At 39.8% G+C, this 17,538-nt stretch overlaps 1 protein-coding gene across 2 annotated transcripts; it reads left to right on the top strand.

Annotated features, from left to right (window-relative positions):
- The first annotated feature begins 904 nt into the window (after positions 1-904).
- LOC133822920 (CSC1-like protein At1g69450) lies at positions 905-7,007 on the top strand. 2 transcript variants are annotated; one of them, XR_009888071.1, is made up of 10 exons: positions 905-1,726; positions 2,130-2,285; positions 2,501-2,564; positions 2,791-3,000; positions 3,747-3,938; positions 4,491-4,789; positions 5,194-5,470; positions 5,785-6,060; positions 6,471-6,601; positions 6,697-6,966. XR_009888071.1 is itself a non-coding variant. In XM_062255389.1 (10 exons), exons 1-10 carry the CDS (start codon positions 1,446-1,448, stop codon positions 6,862-6,864), a joined length of 2,157 nt encoding a protein of 718 aa, XP_062111373.1. In that variant the 5' UTR covers positions 911-1,445; the 3' UTR covers positions 6,865-7,007. The 2 variants fall into 2 exon arrangements, 1 of the variants encoding a protein (XP_062111373.1); XM_062255389.1 differs by having other exon boundaries at positions 911-1,726; positions 6,368-6,601; positions 6,697-7,007.
- The last annotated feature ends 10,531 nt before the right edge of the window (positions 7,008-17,538 follow it).

The following is a 17,538-nucleotide window of genomic DNA, read 5'->3' as shown; positions in this document are numbered from 1 at the left end:
TAATAATTAAATCCTTAAAAATTAAAAAAAATAATTAAAAAAAATTAAGAAAATAAACAATGCTAGAAGTTTCAAATTAGTTAAATAAAATTTCAAATACTCAAAAATTAAAAATCTAATTAATAACAAATAATGCCTTTTGTTACTTTTTTTATTACAAAATAAAATAAATATATCTTAAAATAAAATTAAAAATAAATCTTAAAAAAAAGTTTTTTCTCCTCCTTCCTCCTCCTCTTAAATTAAAAGTTTTTATTTATTTTTTAAGTCATTCGCCATTTTCTTTAATTAAAAGTTTTTTCTTTGTTTTAGTATTTATTTTAAGTGTTCATTCTAAAATAGTTTTAATAAATATTATAAAAGAAAAAATGAAAAAGATATATTTATTGATAATTAAAATTTTAATTTTTTTAAGGATTTACTTATTATTTTAAAGAAAAAATAGATTTTTTTTTTTATAAAAGGAGTATTATTTGGCCGTGGTCAAAGTTCATGGGCAAATTTGTTAATTATTCTACATATGACAGTGCCACATCAATAGACGAAATGTCACAACATCAATCTGTTAGCCACATAGAACGAAATCTAACGGAAGTTCAATATTTCAGTAACAGGCATAGTTCGGGAAAAATTTGTAACATTGCGAATCATTAAAAAAATACAATCATATAATAATCATAGTTTTGAGCAAAAATATTATTTATTCAAATGTAAAATAGAAGTTCCACCAAAAATGTCATAATACACACGTGACATGGCACGTGCGTGTGACTTACTCTGGCGGGAATTTGACTAGTAGCTTCATCCTACAGTAGGTCAATCCGTAGATTACCGCGAGCAACTAGAATTGTTCCATAATTCCATTGAAGTCCCCAATCCCCAGATCACCCCTTTTCACAATTGTTCTCGAAAATAAAATCCCGTGTTTTCGGTCCGAAGGTGCAGTGTTTGGCTTTTTATTTCGTGTGAGATGCGAATCATATTACAGGGGCATTTCTGGAATTAAAAGGGAAACTTCCTGCGTTGAAAGACCACCGAAATATAAAATTAACGTCTAGCCTTACATGGTGCTTTCAGCTTACCTACCAGCAAGTAAATTATGCTACCCTCAATTCGAATATTTAAATAGCCCATAAGATACAGTCTCAATCAAAATTCATCAGTGTTCATGTCAAAGGAGGTTTAATTTTCTTCCTTGATTTTCATTCATTCGTTCATATGATATATATATATATATATTTTGAGTATCATCTTCTGTTACTTGTTCCTACCTAGTACCTAATGTGCAACGTTAAATGCAATTTCTGATCAGAAATTCCATGTTCTTATGGACAGCTATTTAATATTTTTATTTCCCCACTTAATCTGCTGCAGTTGAGCTATTTACAGGGAGATCATCTTTCTTTGTGATCAATTTTTTTTTATATTGATATTGTTCTGGGAAAATGCTTGTTTCCGCCCTTTTGACCTCAGTGGGAATAAACTCTGGTCTGTGTATCATATTTTTCACTTTGTACTCTATATTGAGCAAACAACCCAGCAATTATGAAGTTTATGTGCCTCGTTTGATGGCCGAAGGGAAATCTAAAAGGAGAGGTCGTTTCAACTTGGAAAGGCTTATACCTTCTACTGGCTGGTTAAAAAGTGCTTATATGCTCTCTGAAGACGAGTTGTTGTCATCCTCGGGTTTGGATGCTGTCGTTTTTATGCGTGTTATTACCTTCAGGTACTCTGGTTATCTGTTAGTAGTGGGCAGTAAGTTAAACATCAAATGTTTGCTTCTTATCTTAGTGTTAGTACTAGATAGAATACATGAATTTCTTAACACTAATATTTGGATCTTCTATTTTGTTTGTTTTCTTGCTTGCTTTTACAGAGATATGAGGGAGGAGAGTGGAGTATTTGAGTTGTTGAATTTCATATGAAAGTGGATGATATATAATCTTTTGTAACATGTAAACGAGTTACTTATTGATGTTGGTATAAGAATATGAAATTAAATTAGTATAGAGATTCCTTTTGCGTGCGTTGTGTATTAGACAAGTGTTTACCCTTGTTTGTTTCATCATGTACTTGCTTGATTTCATATTTACTAAAGTTCATGTGCAATTTGTTTGTTTTACATGCAGTCTGAAAGTATTTTTGTTCGCGGGGGTTATTGGAATCTTTGTTATTCTTCCAGTGAATTGCTCCGGAGATAAGCTTGACAATCTTGACTTAACTAATCTGTTTAATAACTCATTGGATGTGTTTACCATTTCGAATGTAAACAATGGCTCGAAAAGGTAAATCTTAACTCTAACATGGATGCAGATTTGAAAAAGTTTGAATTTATATGGGAATACTTATAATGATATAACAGAAATTTGTTCAAAATAATGACTGAAGAATTGAACAAACTAGAGCTTTTTTTCTTCTATAAATTGTCTTGAGAACTTATATATGTCCTGTTTAAGAATTCTAAGATGTGCTGATAATAACATTCTATTGTTTTTGGCAGCCTATGGATTCACTTCTCTGCTATTTATATAGTTACCATATTTGTCTGCTATCTACTCTATTATGTAAGTAGCTTTGTGCCACTCTTCTTGTTGATCATTTAAACATTTCTAAAAATATTGATTCCTATGCATCTCTGTCCTTTTTCTATGGTGTTTCTAAGTCTTGATGGTTAATTAGGGTCTGCAGGTTTTTATAGTTTATATCTGAGATGCTCATAAACAGCTTTTTTCTTAACAACCTAAGAAGAGGCAAAAGTTTACTTGCTACTGAAATTTATATTTTCTGCAGGAGTACAGATACATTTCTTTAAAAAGATTGTCTTATTTTTATTCATCCAAGCCTCAACCACATCAGTTCACTATCTTGGTTCATAGTGTGCCTGTTTCTCCTGGTAACAGTGTCAGTGACTGTGTTGATAGCTTTTTTAAAGAGTACCACCCATCAACATATCTGTCAAATGTAGTTGTTCATCGAACAAACAAACTTCGAAATATCATTGTAAGTATTTTGTTGCTTTCTTTTTCTCTTATTAATGATCATACCCTGCGTTTAAGTTTTGTCCTCGTTTTGGATTTTCTATTGAATTGAGTTGCTAGATATGATTTATAGTTTGACTTTAATACATACTTTGATTTTGACATTGACATGTATATCAACTAGCTTTTTATATGTCTGATATTTGTGGGGAGTCATATTTGAGTTCAAATTTTTAACAAGAACTATAGCTTGAGTATGTGTTCCTGGGAAGGGATACTCTAGTATTTGATTTCAATGTTTTTAACACGAACATTGAACGTTGGGATACAACATGGGCAATGAGTAAGGGTTGACAATATGGAAATGAAGACGCTGAACCAAACTAAAGTTTCTTGTTCGATGATATAAATCTCGATCACATTTAGAAATTTACAAAAGCTAATAATATTTGATGAGAAAATTCAACATGCAATTTCCAATTTAACTCCTAAATCTGCACTGCCAACTAAACGTCTATGCACTCTGTTTTGGATCCAACATAATTCATTATAAATGACGGTTTGTTGTGTAGAAAGATAAGACGATATAAGATGCAAACTATATCAATCTTGTTTTTTCCAGCCGATTAGGGAAGGAAATTCTGTAAATATTTATGATGTATATGAGTAGGTGATTCTGTATTTTCTTTTACATCTTATTAGAAACCACTAATATCTTAATGAATTGTTTCATACAGTTTCTCACCATTTTATTTTCTTTTTATCTAGTATGATGCCAAGAAATTGTACAGAAGGCTCATTTATTTACGGTCGGATCCCGCGCAACACAAGTATCAACGTAGCTGCTGTTTTGGACTGTGTGGCCGGAAGGTTGATCTTGTAGACCATTATGGAAAGAGATTAAATAGTGTAGAGGAAAATTTAAGGCTGCATCAAACAGGGGTCTCATTCACAGGAGAAGTAAGTGTTAGTCTTTTAGCTTCTTCTTCTCTTATACCACAAAACTTGTTTACTTTTGTTGGGATCAGTTGTTGTTCATAGAACTTTATGAAATGTATTTGCCATGATTTTTTTTTCATAAATGTCCAATGGAACCTGAATGAGAACTTCTGGCTTAATGTTACGGGCATGTTGGTATTCCATTCATGTTTCTTTCTTTAGAGATTTTGGATAAAGTTCATGATAATCCCTGAAATCAAAGCTGTTTTTTAATATGCCTTTCTAACAAAGCTGTCTACCTCACTTTTAAATTCCATGTGTGAGTAAGGTGCAATACTCTGAAAAAGGGGAAAGAAGTAGATAAACTAGAAATAGAATCAATAATTATGATTTTCCTTATAGTGTCTCATGGAAAAACTCTTTTGGATGGACTACCATACTACATGACAAAGCTAATAGCATTGATGTAGTTCTATACATTTTTAGTCCTCTTTTTAGCTAAGATGGATTCTAGAAATGTTAATTTTACTGGTGCATCTCATTGATGTTCTCTCTCTCTTCATAACTTATTAGGAAGTTCGAGCAGCTTTTGTGTCGTTTAAGTCTCGGTATGGTGCTGCTGCTGCTTTTCACATGCAACAATCAATCAATCCCACACACTGGGTCACAGAGGAAGCTCCTGAGCCTCATGATGTTTATTGGCCTTTCTTTTCATCATCATTCATGCGAAGATGGATATCTAAGCTGGTGATTGTTGTTGCATGTATTCTTCTTACAATCTTATTTCTTATACCAGTTGTAATTGTGCAAGGTCTTACTAACTTGAGTCAGCTGGAAATTTGGTTTCCCTTCCTCAAAAGCTTTCTAACCACGTAAGTGCAATGGAAAGTGTATTTGGTATTTTGTCTCATCTTTTTTTGTGGGGAATATCATCATCGGCAATTCAATTGTGCTGGTTGAAGATTGATTCTGTTCAGTAAAAAACCTGAGGGTGTTTAGCCCGACAGTTTTAGTTACTTAGTAATTCATCTGAGCCAAAGTATTTTGGATAGAATGAGTCGCTAGATATATCTAATACGGAAAATTGAAAATAGCATGGAGCTAGAGACTTGTAAGAGGTTGATTAGTTTTTCTTGCTCAAATAATCTTTTACTTCATCAGTAGTAATCTGGTTGTTATTGTGAAAAATTGCATGGTTGAGTCCAAAATTTTCAGTTATTCACTAATAATCTTGTTGATCCCACACTAAGTTAATATATGTGTCTCTTTTATGCAGAACTATGGTTAGTCAAATTGTCACCGGATATCTTCCTAATCTTATTCTTCTGTTATTTTTGAAAATGGTCCCCCCGATCATGGAGTTTCTTTCATCTATTCAAGGATATATTTCTCACAGTGACATAGAAAAGAGTGCATGCAAGAAAGTACTTTGGTTCACAATATGGAACATATTTTTTGCTACTGTATTTTCTGGCTCAGCTTTATCTCAGCTTAACATCTTCCTTGAGCCTAAGAATATTCCTTCAAAGCTAGCTAAGGCTGTCCCTGCACAGGTGAGCATATTTTCGTAATTGAGCTTCAACCTTCCAACTTGACACTATTGCATGTGATAAATGGCACAGGGCACGTCTGCATTTGTTCTTCCCAAACATAAAAGTTTGCTGATATGATTTATTTCTTAGAACAATTTGAAATGTTAATATTCTGTAGAATCACCTAAGAAAGCAAGCAGATAAAATTGTTTCTCTTTTTAGTTTTGGTGCATAATATAAAAATATGAATGTCACTTGTGAAGCCTTTGTTTATGATAACTAAGTTTTGCTTATTCACTTCTCTTTTGTTATAACTACTGTTAATTTGGTTGCAGGCATCATTTTTCATAGCATATGTTGTCACATCTGGATGGACAAGCGCTTCATCAGAATTGTTTCGTGTAATTCCTTTGCTTTGCAGTCTGGTAACAAGACCATTTACTGACAGTAAAGATGATGAACTTGAAGTTCCTTCTATTGCATTCCACAAGGACATTCCAAGGATTCTTTTCTTTGGACTCCTTGGATTTACATACTTCTTTCTAGCTCCGCTTATTCTGCCCTTTCTCTTGGTGTACTTCTGTCTTGGATACATAATTTTTCGTAATCAGGTCAGTTGGCTTTTATATAACCATTTTCAAAATCTTTGGTGCATTTTATGACTCTTGACGTGTGTAAAAGTGACACTACTAACTTGTTACACCTTGCTTTCTTTAGTCACTGAGTAACTACAGTTTACACTTAATAATTTAACAAGCTAGAGGAAGTTCAATTATTGTTGACCTTTTCTATATATTATTTAGTTTCAAAACTCTTGTATATAATTCTCAATTGTTAGGGACAGTGCTAAATGTTTTTATGAGATTCTGATGTGGTAACAACGTAGCTAATACTAAAGCTCTGAAAATTATTTTGCAGTTTATTAATGTTTATGCACCTAAGTATGAAACTGCCGGCAAGTTTTGGCCTATTGTGCACAATTCAATGATATTTTCTCTGCTACTCATGCACGCCATTGCAGTGGGAATATTTACATTGAAGAAGCTCCCTAAAGCATCAACCTTCATTATTCCTCTTCCAATCCTTACTCTTCTTTTCAATGAGTACTGCCGCAAACGCTTCCTTCCAAACTTTGTTGCCTACTCTGCTGAGGTAGGCTGTAAAATCTTGACAATTTTACAATCTCATAACTTCTATACTCATACTGAGCCGGTTTTTTTTTAAAATTTTTTTTAATTTTCTTACAGAGTTTGATTAAAAGGGATAGGCAGGATGAAGGCGATCCTGCAATGGCTGAATTTTTTGAAAAACTGGTCACTTCTTATGAGGACCCAGCTATGATGCCAATTCATTTCTCTTCTGATAGTGATACTGATAGCCTTCACAGTCCCTTGATCAATTGGGCTCGAGTTTGAGATTGATTTTTTGTTTCTTAAGTAAATTTCTCTATAATCTAGACAACAATTGATTCTTTTTGCATTTGCAAAATAGTGTCATGCGTGTTGCTGGTACATGCACGTTGTAGTTGATATTTATAGATCAAATCAGAGATTATACGTAGCGGTAATTTAACCTCACAAGATTTCTAAATCTACTTCTTCACACACACATATATATATATATTGAATTAAAGAGATGAATAGAAAAATTACCTAAGTCCTTCCTTGCTGCTATCTTTTTGTACGACAAAATTCTTGAGATCTCACACCAAGATCTTCCAAAATATTCTCAACACACAAAGAACAAGTGTGGGCTCGTTATACAAAACAATAGGCAAAATCTATTTATCAAATGTTCTCAACACATGAGATCTGATAAAGTTTGAACCTAAATTTGTGAAGAACAGTGACCTATGTTTGTAGTGCTATTCTATTTTCTATTTTTGAAAAGTATTGCTCTGAAAAAACTGATTTCCTTTATTTAATATATCAAATATATATTAAAATAAATAATATTAGTTATTTTAAACAATTTAAAAATAACTAATCAGTTATCAGATTTTTGTTTAAATAATAATATTTTAATCACATTAAAATATTTCATTATTTATTTAATATTTAAATAACTAAAATTCTTGAACCAAGATTCTCCTGGAATCTTGTTGTACGTGTAGCATAGTGTCTGTGCACTGTGATACACGCCCAACCCATCACAGGGAGTGATGGGGTTTTATGTCCTAATTAAAACTCAAATTCTTTGTAATCTCATTTTATTATCAATAAAATAATAGAAATCATTTTTTGACTTGGTTAATCACTTTGCTCACATGTTTTATTTTCATGATTATTTTTTTAATATAAACTTCTATTAAAATCCCGAGCATATAGCTAATCTTATTTATAGTGACGTAATCACAGTGGAATATAAATATGATTATATGTTCAAAATAAGTTAGTCCTAAGATTAGTCAGTGCACAGGATTTACACTGACTTGCCAATCTATGATATGATCTACTTACACATTACAGTACTATGTTCTTTCCAGAACATTAGCAAAGTAGATAAGATCGAATGTATTTGTTACATCGGACATGACCGATATTGACAGTTGATAAGATAAGTAAACATACTGTTATTATCTATTCTAGTCATATCATATAGTTGACATTATGTCAATTCAATCTCAATTCTGAGTGGTTATTATTCTAACTGATTGTATTATTTGAGTTCTTTGACTTGTTCGTTACTAGCTTACCCTACGGACTAATCCATACTTACATCTTGGGAACTCGGTAGTATAATTGAATGTGAGTGTTAATCATAGATATGAACATCTATAGCTTCTAATGAACAAGTGAAACGATGTTTTCCTTTTAGTTTGGTTCAAGGTGTTAAATGATAGAGATCTCATTTCAGTAATTAAATTAGTTTACTGAAATATCATTTACAAGGAACTAGGTGTTTTAAGGATAAAATACAATGAGGGGTAAAACGGTATATTAGTCCTATCTCATTGTAGATCATCTATAGAGGATTGAGTGATAATTATGGTTGTAACAATGGATAATTAATAGCGTATCTATATTTGTTATAGAGCGTTCTATGAATTCAAGAGTGCAATTCCGAGTCTATAGTGGAGTCGCGGGGAATTAATAAGTTAGTAAATTTATTTGTTAGATTTATGATAACTTATTAGAGCTTGATTTCATAGGCCCATGGTCCCCATTGTACCTTGGATAAAATAATCTAGATAGTCTCAATTAATTGATTTAATTATCAATTAGAATTGTCAAAGTTGACTAGGTCAATTTTGGATAATTTCACAAAGTTATGTAATTTTGAGAAGAAAAGATAAATTATGACAGATTTATTAATTAAGATAAATTGGTATCTAAATTAATAAATAAGTTTAAATCAATGTTCAAATTATAAATAATTAATTTGATAAAGGATTTAAATAGTTATTTAATTAATTAAATCAATAGAAAATAATACAAGCCTTGATTTTAAGTCCAATGGACTTATAATCAAATGAGAAATTTCAAGGGCCTAAAGCCCATGATAATTTCGACCTAGGGCTTCAAATTGGCTATTATTTTATTGATTTTTAATTAAATTAAATGACCTAATTGAGTCTATAAAATGAGTGCTTAGAGAGAAGTCAAAACATAAGTTTAATCACTGGTTTTCTGATAGTTTTAGATTCTCTCTAAACACAAGTCCTTTTCTAAGCCTCTTTGTTATTTTCTATTCTTCTCTCTATATCTATCTCATGTGTTGAGAATTGCCCACACTAGTCTAGGTGGTTCTAAGGATACATTGGAAGATTGTGAAGAAAATAAAAGATCGGTTCAGTTTCTTGATAATACTCTGCGACAGAGAGGATGCAAGAGTTAGGAAAACTGAATGAAGGACTGTTTCATTCCGTTGCGTATACTGTAAGTATTCTATTCTTTGTTTCTCTTTGAATTCAATTTTAGAAACATGTTTTAGGTTATCTCGTATTAATTTGTTTAATATTAGATCTATATGAAAATAAATAAAGATCTTGTATAAGTTTTTCCTAACAGGGAGGGCATGTGATTTTCCCAATTTTCATCATTATTTAAATACCAAAAATCTCAAAAATAAATTAATTCAAAATTAATTATATTTTTGTTAAATCAAATAATTAATTAATTACACATAATTATACAATAATTATGTTTAGTGCATAGAAAAATATTTTATCTATCAAATAAGTCCTTTTGCCCATTTTTGTATTTATCTTTGTCAGTGTTTGCTTGAGCCATTTTGGGGACCATGGACCTGTAACATTAAGCTCCAATAAATTAAAACTAAATAATTAAACTCTTTAATCATAATAGTTAATTTATTAATTCTGATATTTCTCCATTGTAAATTCAGAATTGAACTCTTTATGTTATAGATATACTTTTACAGAAATCTTATTTTAAGTTGTCCATTAATATAACCATCTTACAATAGTTCAACCCAAGTTCATAAATTAGAATGGAAGAATTACCATTTTACCTTTCTAATTTACTTCTTATTCCTTAAGTATCATTAATTCACTAGCAAATAATTAATCTATAATCTAATTATAGATTTGAGCACAAAATCATTCAGTTTCAGAATTAACCCTTAAGGGAACCAATATACGATTCGTTAGGAAATATTAGATTCTGTATTATTGATACATGTTCCCAGCCATCCATGATATTAAATCTCCAAAACAAAAGTCATTAGCCTCAATTTATGAAGAGACCTTAACGAATGAATCAAAAGATTTAATAAACATAAACAGGAGTTTATGAACACTCATGATTTAGGTTGATCTATAAATGATCATCAGTTATGATATGTGTTATCCCCGTTTCCTGCATGGACCTGGGACATTCGTCCGGGCCCATGGTCAGGGGCTGTTCATCATGCGGGCCCGGCCCAAGGCCTCTTGGTACGGGAGTGTCCAAGAGGGGGGGTGCGGGCCTGGGGCGCATTTCTGGGCCCATTAGGGGGGGTTCGGTGTCACGGGCTGACATTTTGACAGCGGAAATGCCCGTGCGACACCTTGACTCCTCTGAGCCAAGGTCAGCCTTCCAGCCATTCGAATAACAATGGGCACATTTTTCGCGCAACCGTGTGCCTCTACACACTTCCGTCTCTTGAACAACTCTCGCTGAGTCATGCTCTCAAGCATCTATGAGTGCAATCGTGCATCAAGGCTATCTAGTCAAGACACTCACACTGCCCATAGGTTCTCACTATGGCAAGGCAAATCCCAACACCGATGCTCACCCAGACATTCGCAAGTCAAGGTAGCATGTGTGGCCAAGAGCCAACACCAAGCTGACGTGCCAACACCTCTCATCATGCCCCATTCGATACTATCCGATTAGCTCACGTCACAGACCAAGGACTCCCATACGTCCATGGTCCAATCCTCAAGGCACCATACCATCATGCATGTTGGCAGGCCCTCGAGACTGGCTACCAGACTAGTAGCATACACTGGAGCTCTGTCCTACTCAAGCATAGTGCACCCTCCAATGCTTGCATGCTAACAAGTCCCACGAATGGCTTCCCGTGCCATCTCGTGTCGAGATTCGTGGCCATGGCGCACCACGACATCTCTCGAAGGTTTGGGCCACGTTCCATGCAAGCGGCATCCCGGCAAGCCAAGGGAACCGTACCCTTAAACCTCTGGCAGCACACTTCAACGCACTACCGAGGCGGCCCGGTAATGTCCATGAGTACTCCTACTCATGGAGACATATGAGTCCCCTCGTGGTCCTCATATGCCCGCCCTACTAGTCCTCCCAACTAGTAGTAGCTCACTTGACGCACCTGCGCCAGGGGGTGGTGGAGAGCTGACACCAGGTGCTCCCCCTACAAAGAGCCTTTTGAGCTTTTAGCCTTCTACCAGGAACATATATGATTTTCGCTTGGGAGACATATTTGGCTTCCATCTCGCCAATTCTCCGAATCTCCCAAATCTGATCATACCATTGCGTTCATTGACCCTTCAATATGGAACCTACCAAGTCCCGTCCATTTCCGGGCAATATTGAAGATATTTACGAAAATGCCACTGCCGTACAAACTAGGCATCAGCATGCTCACCAGCTTGCACCCTCACGTGCGCATCTGACCGAGCGCCATCCTAGCTTGTAACATGCCATCAAGGCCGGCATGTTACACTCTCCCGCACTTCAATTTTTGATGCCCTCATCGACAGACCGCTGGCCAATCTTCCTGTCTCGACTCCTAAGCTCACTCCATGCTTCTTCTGAATCTTGAGTCTGCACTAGTCCCTCTACCACTGTAGAACCACTAACTTGGTGATGATTTCCCACGTCCACCCTTGGACTCGATCAAGGACCCCATGCCACCGTCGCTATTCAGAATCCTCCCATGAAGTAGTGCCGCTGCACTCGAATACTCCTTGCATACATGAACTCCTCCGAGTCCATCACGATGTCCCTCCAGTCAACCAAGCAGCCCTTGGAACACTGACCCCAAAGCCAACACATCTTTTGATTGTTGCTTTCCCGCCAATTTTCCAATGCCTACTCTCTTATTGACAAGGAGAAAATTAAGGTGCACCCCCTCAGGGTGAGGTTCGCAAACCAACCGTTCCCAACGGCACCTATGAAACACCCTTCCATTGAAGGCATGTCTCTCTTCAACGTGGCACTCATGCCAATTGTAGCCATTATGCAGTATCTAGTGCATCCTTGCACACAGACTTCGCGAAGTAGTCTCCCAGACTTTTGGCCCTCCGGCCTTACTGCATACCCATGGCTTGATGCGAAATGGCCACTCCTGACCATAAGCATCACTGTTCCTCTTGAGCTTCTACAACGTGGTCAATGATCTGACATCATTCGAAACCACTACACTGCCTTCTAGCTCGTGCTCATGCTGACTCTCAGCATCATGCCTCAAGTTCTACCCTCAAATCAACCTTGCCTAACTCTAGACGGCCTGTTGAATCTTGACCAACTTGACTGCACTTTACCTCACCCTTGAGGTCTGAAGTTGTCCCAATCCGCTATCTCCCTTCGGCATATGTTCTCTGAATCATTTGGCTTGTGTTCCCATAAACACGTGTCCCCATAAAACACTAAGCATGTCCCATAACATGTTGCAAAACCTGCCCAATCTTGGTCTCAGCCTACGCCCATGCATACTGTCTATCTGTAGTTTCAATTGGTCACCTGACCTACTCGCATCAGTCATGCATGTCTTCGCACTGTACAACCCATCTGTTGTTGTGTTTCTCTCTAGATTCATACACCAAAACTGAACAAGTACCCTAACCCTTAGAACATATGAATTAGTGGGCTCCCCCACTTCAACTTGGGAATAACTTCTCTTCTCGAGGTGTACCTCTTAAGGTATAGCTCGCAAGCTAACCGCTTTCTCACGTGAGGTCCCTCGTTCCATTTATCACTTTTGAGGGTGATGTTGAACTAATGTCTCAGCCATTCTGACTCATCGCCCCTCGACATCTCTACGTTGCCTTAGTACCTGAGTCTGTTGACTTTCACCTTAGGCAAACGTTACACTGATGTTACCTTAGTACCTGAGTCCTGACGACTTTCACCCTAGGTAACTGGCTCTGTCTTTGTCTCTGAGTCTCCTTGACTTTACATTTTGAACAACTAACGATCTCCATGATAACTCATCTCGATGCTTTTGTAATGGAACATCGGTCTGCTATTTGGATGTTTGAACCGTGAAGGTCTCTCCCCCACTTCAACTGTTGGCGTCCTCGACAACTTGCCCACACGCAAGAACGTCTGACCGCACCAAGTTTTCATGCACACAACAAATCTAGAAGTGCCCCCCGTAGGATGTGACTCTTGAGTCAACTACTTCGTGTAGCACCACTGTCGATTCCCCAATGCATGCACCGTCCACATAGCTATCCAACTGCTCTATACTAGCATCTCGCCCCTCCGGGCAGCTTTTCTCGGCTTCTATGGTCACTAACTCCCAATAGCAAGGCCCTTCGGCCCACATTTAAACTCAAGCACCATCTCTACCTCCTTAAGCCTTCTTGCAGTACTAAGTTTCCCTAACGCAGCCCTCCAGCGCTCTCGAAACTCTAGTACTATTCTGACCACTGCGCGCGGTCTACTCGTCCCTGCTGGTCTTTGATGCATATATTCCACAACATAGCATATCTTACAATGCCTTAGTGTTGCTCACCCAAGATAACATCTCTGTGAGCCAACACGTCCCACTCAATTGTCTCGGCGCCTCCCTTCCGGACCAGAACAAGTAAACATGCCAACACTTCCAAGTACGACTATCCTTTGACGATCGCGGCCACTGCCACCTTGGTCTCCATGTGATGCCCTTTGGCACACAAGTAGCAACTGAAGCATTCCATGCTCAACTTTATCTAGTTCCCCAAAGCTATCAACTCTCGACTTCTGTCGTGACTGACAAGCATTTGACGGCCACTATTATGCTCACCCACTCTTGCGTACAAGCTCCCTTTTCAACAACAGCGCTCGACGCGACTTACACTGTCACTCAGGCAAACCTGAACTAGTGAACCAAGCATAAAACCTTGACCTCTCGATCAAACCTTGTCTAATGTCAATGAGTTCCAACTCTTTTGTAGTACCTCTCCACAATTTCACGTGGTTGTTGTCTTTCTAGCATCACTGAACTTTGATTCGAAGCAACCATAACTTGTCCCCTCTCTAGGATGTCCAGTATTCCCACGAAGAAGAGCAACCAAGTCTCATCCCGTCTCATCCTACTGATCCTTTCTAGGTGACTAAAGGGCTCAACGACATCTGTCCAAGCATCCAGACCTTTATGGTCCTTCAGCACGCCTACATCCTTTCTAGGATGGGCCAACCAGGTTCACCCCAACTTGAGATGAACCTGGCTCTGATACCAACTGTCACGGGCTGACATTTTGACAGCGGAAATGCCCGTGCGACACCTTGACTCCTCTGAGCCAAGGTCAGCCTTCCAGCCATTCGAATAACAATGGGCACATTTTTCGCGCAACCGTGTGCCTCTGCACACTTCCGTCTCTTGAAAAACTCTCGCTGAGTCATGCTCTCAAGCATCTATGAGTGCAATCGTGCATCAAGGCTATCTAGTCAAGACACTCACACTGCCCATAGGTTCTCACTATGGCAAGGCAAATCCCAACACCGATGCTCACCCAGACATTCGCAAGTCAAGGTAACATGTGTGGCCAAGAGCCAACACCAAGCTGACGTGCCAACACCTCTCATCATGCCCCATTCAATACTATCCGATTAGCTCACGTCACAGACCAAGGACTCCCATACGTCCATGGTCCAATCCTCAAGGCACCATACCATCATGCATGTTGGCAGGCCCTCGAGACTGGCTGCCAGACTAGTAGCATACACTGGAGCTCTGTCCTACTCAAGCATAGTGCACCCTCCAATGCTTGCATGCTAACAAGTCCCACGAATGGCTTCCCGTGCCATCTCGTGTCAAGATTCGTGGCCATGGCGCACCACGAAATCTCTCGAAGGTTTGGGCCACGTTCCATGCAAGCGGCATCCCGACAAGCCAAGGGAACCGTACCCTTAAACCTCTGGCAACACACTTCAACGCACTACCGAGGCGGCCCGGTAATGTCCATGAGTACTCCTACTCATGGAGACATATGAGTCCCCTCGTGGTCCTCATATGCCCGCCCTACTAGTCCTCCCAACTAGTAGTAGCTCACTTGACGCACCTGCGCCAGGGGGTGGTGGAGAGCTGACACCAGGTGCTCCCCCTACAAAGAGCCTTTTGAGCTTTTAGCCTTCTACCAGGAACATATATGATTTTTGCTTGGGAGACATATTTGGCTTCCAGCTCGCCAATTCTCTGAATCTCCCAAATCCGATCATACCATTGCGTTCATTGACCCTTCTATGGAACCTACCAAGTCCCGTCCATTTCCGGGCAATATTGAAGATATTTACGAAAATGCCACTGCCGTACAAACTAGGCATCAGCATGCTCACCAGCTTGCAACCTCGCGTGCGCATCTGACCGAGCGCCATCCTAGCTTGTAACATGCCATCAAGGCCGGCATGTTACATCCGGCATGGTCATCCGGGTCCCGTCATCTAGGACAGTCATCCGGGAGACGTACAGACCACTTGAACCCCCCACGACATGTGCGTCCTGGTCCCGGCCCCTGGTACGGTCCGGGCCTGTGGTAAATGAAGAGGGACAAAGGTAAACGAACCCGGATCACGTCGTCCCCGGTTGGAGGGGCCAAGCGTCCAGGACCCTGAAGCCGCCCCACTCCGCGTGGGCGTTGTCCCCACTTTTCACCTTCGGAAAAGGCCACCTCGGGATTGCACACGCGTTGTTTCAGGTCTGCGCTGCCAAGTACTCTGACTGGTCTTGTCTCCTGAATCTACCTCGTAATTCGAAGTGTCCAGACCAAAAGCACCATTTTGTCGGGCGAGATATAGCTCTTGAGTTAACTTATTGGGCCTTAGTTGGTCTGGAATTCATGTAGGTTGTATCTTTTATATTGGGCTTCCACTAGAAAGGCCAAGAATATCCGTATCTCTGATGGGCCCGAGTCATACCCGGCCCAGACCCAGTGTTCCCATAAGCCTATAAATACAGGCTATAGAACACTGGAAAGAAGGATCTCTCTTCAACTAAGATACAGTTACTCTGTCAAAATACAGAGAGAAACTCCATTGTAAAAGGTTTTCCAAGCTTTAATACTACAGACTTGTGGACTAAGGCTCATTAACGCCCCAACCACGTAAAAACCCCGTGTTAATCTTCTACTTCTATTATTATTACCCTTAAACAATATTTATTAATATAGTTGCCGAAAACCTCGGTTAACAGTTTGGTGCTTTCATTGAGAGCTGAAGGAGGCTAGTGCTAACACCACGCCTTTACTACAATGGTGAACACACGACACACAACCCTCGACCCTAGCAATCCAGAGCAGAGCAACAGAGACCTGCTGCCTTCACAACATCTCCCTCAGGATCTGCCCGAGAACGCGTCTCCTCAAACATCTCACCATGACGAGTCACAAGACTACGAGGGTGGGACGGAATACGAAGAGGAAAATGAGGGGGAGTACCACGACGAAGCTGCGGATCCTGAGACCCCCGAAGGAAAGCCCGACCAGCCAGACTTGGAGGTGACCAGACTAAGGAAGCAAGTCCTGGATCAGGAAGCCAGGATCGCTGCGTAAGCGGAGGCGCATCGACGGATGCAAGAGTCTCTCCAAGCCCTGCAGGCACTCATAGCCGCGCAGGGTCCGGCAGCCAATCCTGCAACTGGCCCACTTCTAGAAGCGCAGCAGCCTGCTCCACAAGAGTGAGCCGGGGTCCCCGAAGGAGCCAGCCCGGCCCCTCCCCCGGAGCCTTTTCCTGAGCCAGCTCCAGGAAACCCGGACAGGGAGAGAAAGAAGGCCGGTGGAAAGACCGAGAAAAGACCACCCCGTCGCAAAAGCTGGGACCCGTTCCCGGCCGCTCCCTAGGAAAGAGAAGGCTCGCCTCGTCCCAGGACGAGCCACCCGATCGATCTGCAGGAGACGCGGCTGCGGAACGCACAGCCCCGGCACGCCTCAGGGCGAGACGGGTGGGAAAGATCTTTGCATCCAAGTGCCTCGGTAAACAAGAACTGCCGGGAACAGCCTCGCCACGAGGAACGTCATGCCCTCAGTTCAGGGGACGACACTTCCCGGATAGACGCGATGGACTGAACGCTCGGAAGGAGCGGGCCCGAAAGGCAAAGATCCTCCCCCGAGGTGGCGACCTCAGGAACAACATCAACGATAGGAGGAACGAGAGAATCCCCCTAGAAGATGGCATGGCCAGGCAGCTCATGGAGCAGATGGCCGCGTTGAAAAAGGTTACGGATCGCCTGGTCCGCAAGCAAGAAGGCGCGGACACCGACTCCGATGAAGAGGATAAAGAGCCCTGCGTAAGGCACATCCTGGACGCCATACTCCCCAAGGGGTTCAAGATGCAAAGCTTCACCGCCTATACTGGAAACACCGACCCCAGGGACCATCTGTCCCAATACAACCGGCTCATGACAGTGGCTCATGTCAGTGACGACGGCAAGTGCCTCTGCTTCTCGATCACTTTGGGCGGTCCCGCCGAAGA

The sequence above is a fragment of the Humulus lupulus genome, chromosome 3 (assembly GCF_963169125.1).
Source record: "Humulus lupulus chromosome 3, drHumLupu1.1, whole genome shotgun sequence".
NCBI classification, from domain to species: Eukaryota; Viridiplantae; Streptophyta; class Magnoliopsida; order Rosales; family Cannabaceae; genus Humulus; species Humulus lupulus.
This window is presented reverse-complemented; position numbering and strand designations above follow the sequence as displayed.

Excerpts from the sequence above, each read along its gene's own strand:
- LOC133822920 (XM_062255389.1), top strand. The coding sequence starts at position 1,446 with ATGCTTGTTTCCGCCCTTTTGACCTCAGTGGGAATAAACTCTGGTCTG. Across the intron at positions 1,727-2,129 it reads ATGCGTGTTATTACCTTCAG|TCTGAAAGTATTTTTGTTCG; the intron begins GTACTCTGGTTA and ends TTTTACATGCAG. Across the intron at positions 2,565-2,790 it reads TCTGCTATCTACTCTATTAT|GAGTACAGATACATTTCTTT; the intron begins GTAAGTAGCTTT and ends TATTTTCTGCAG.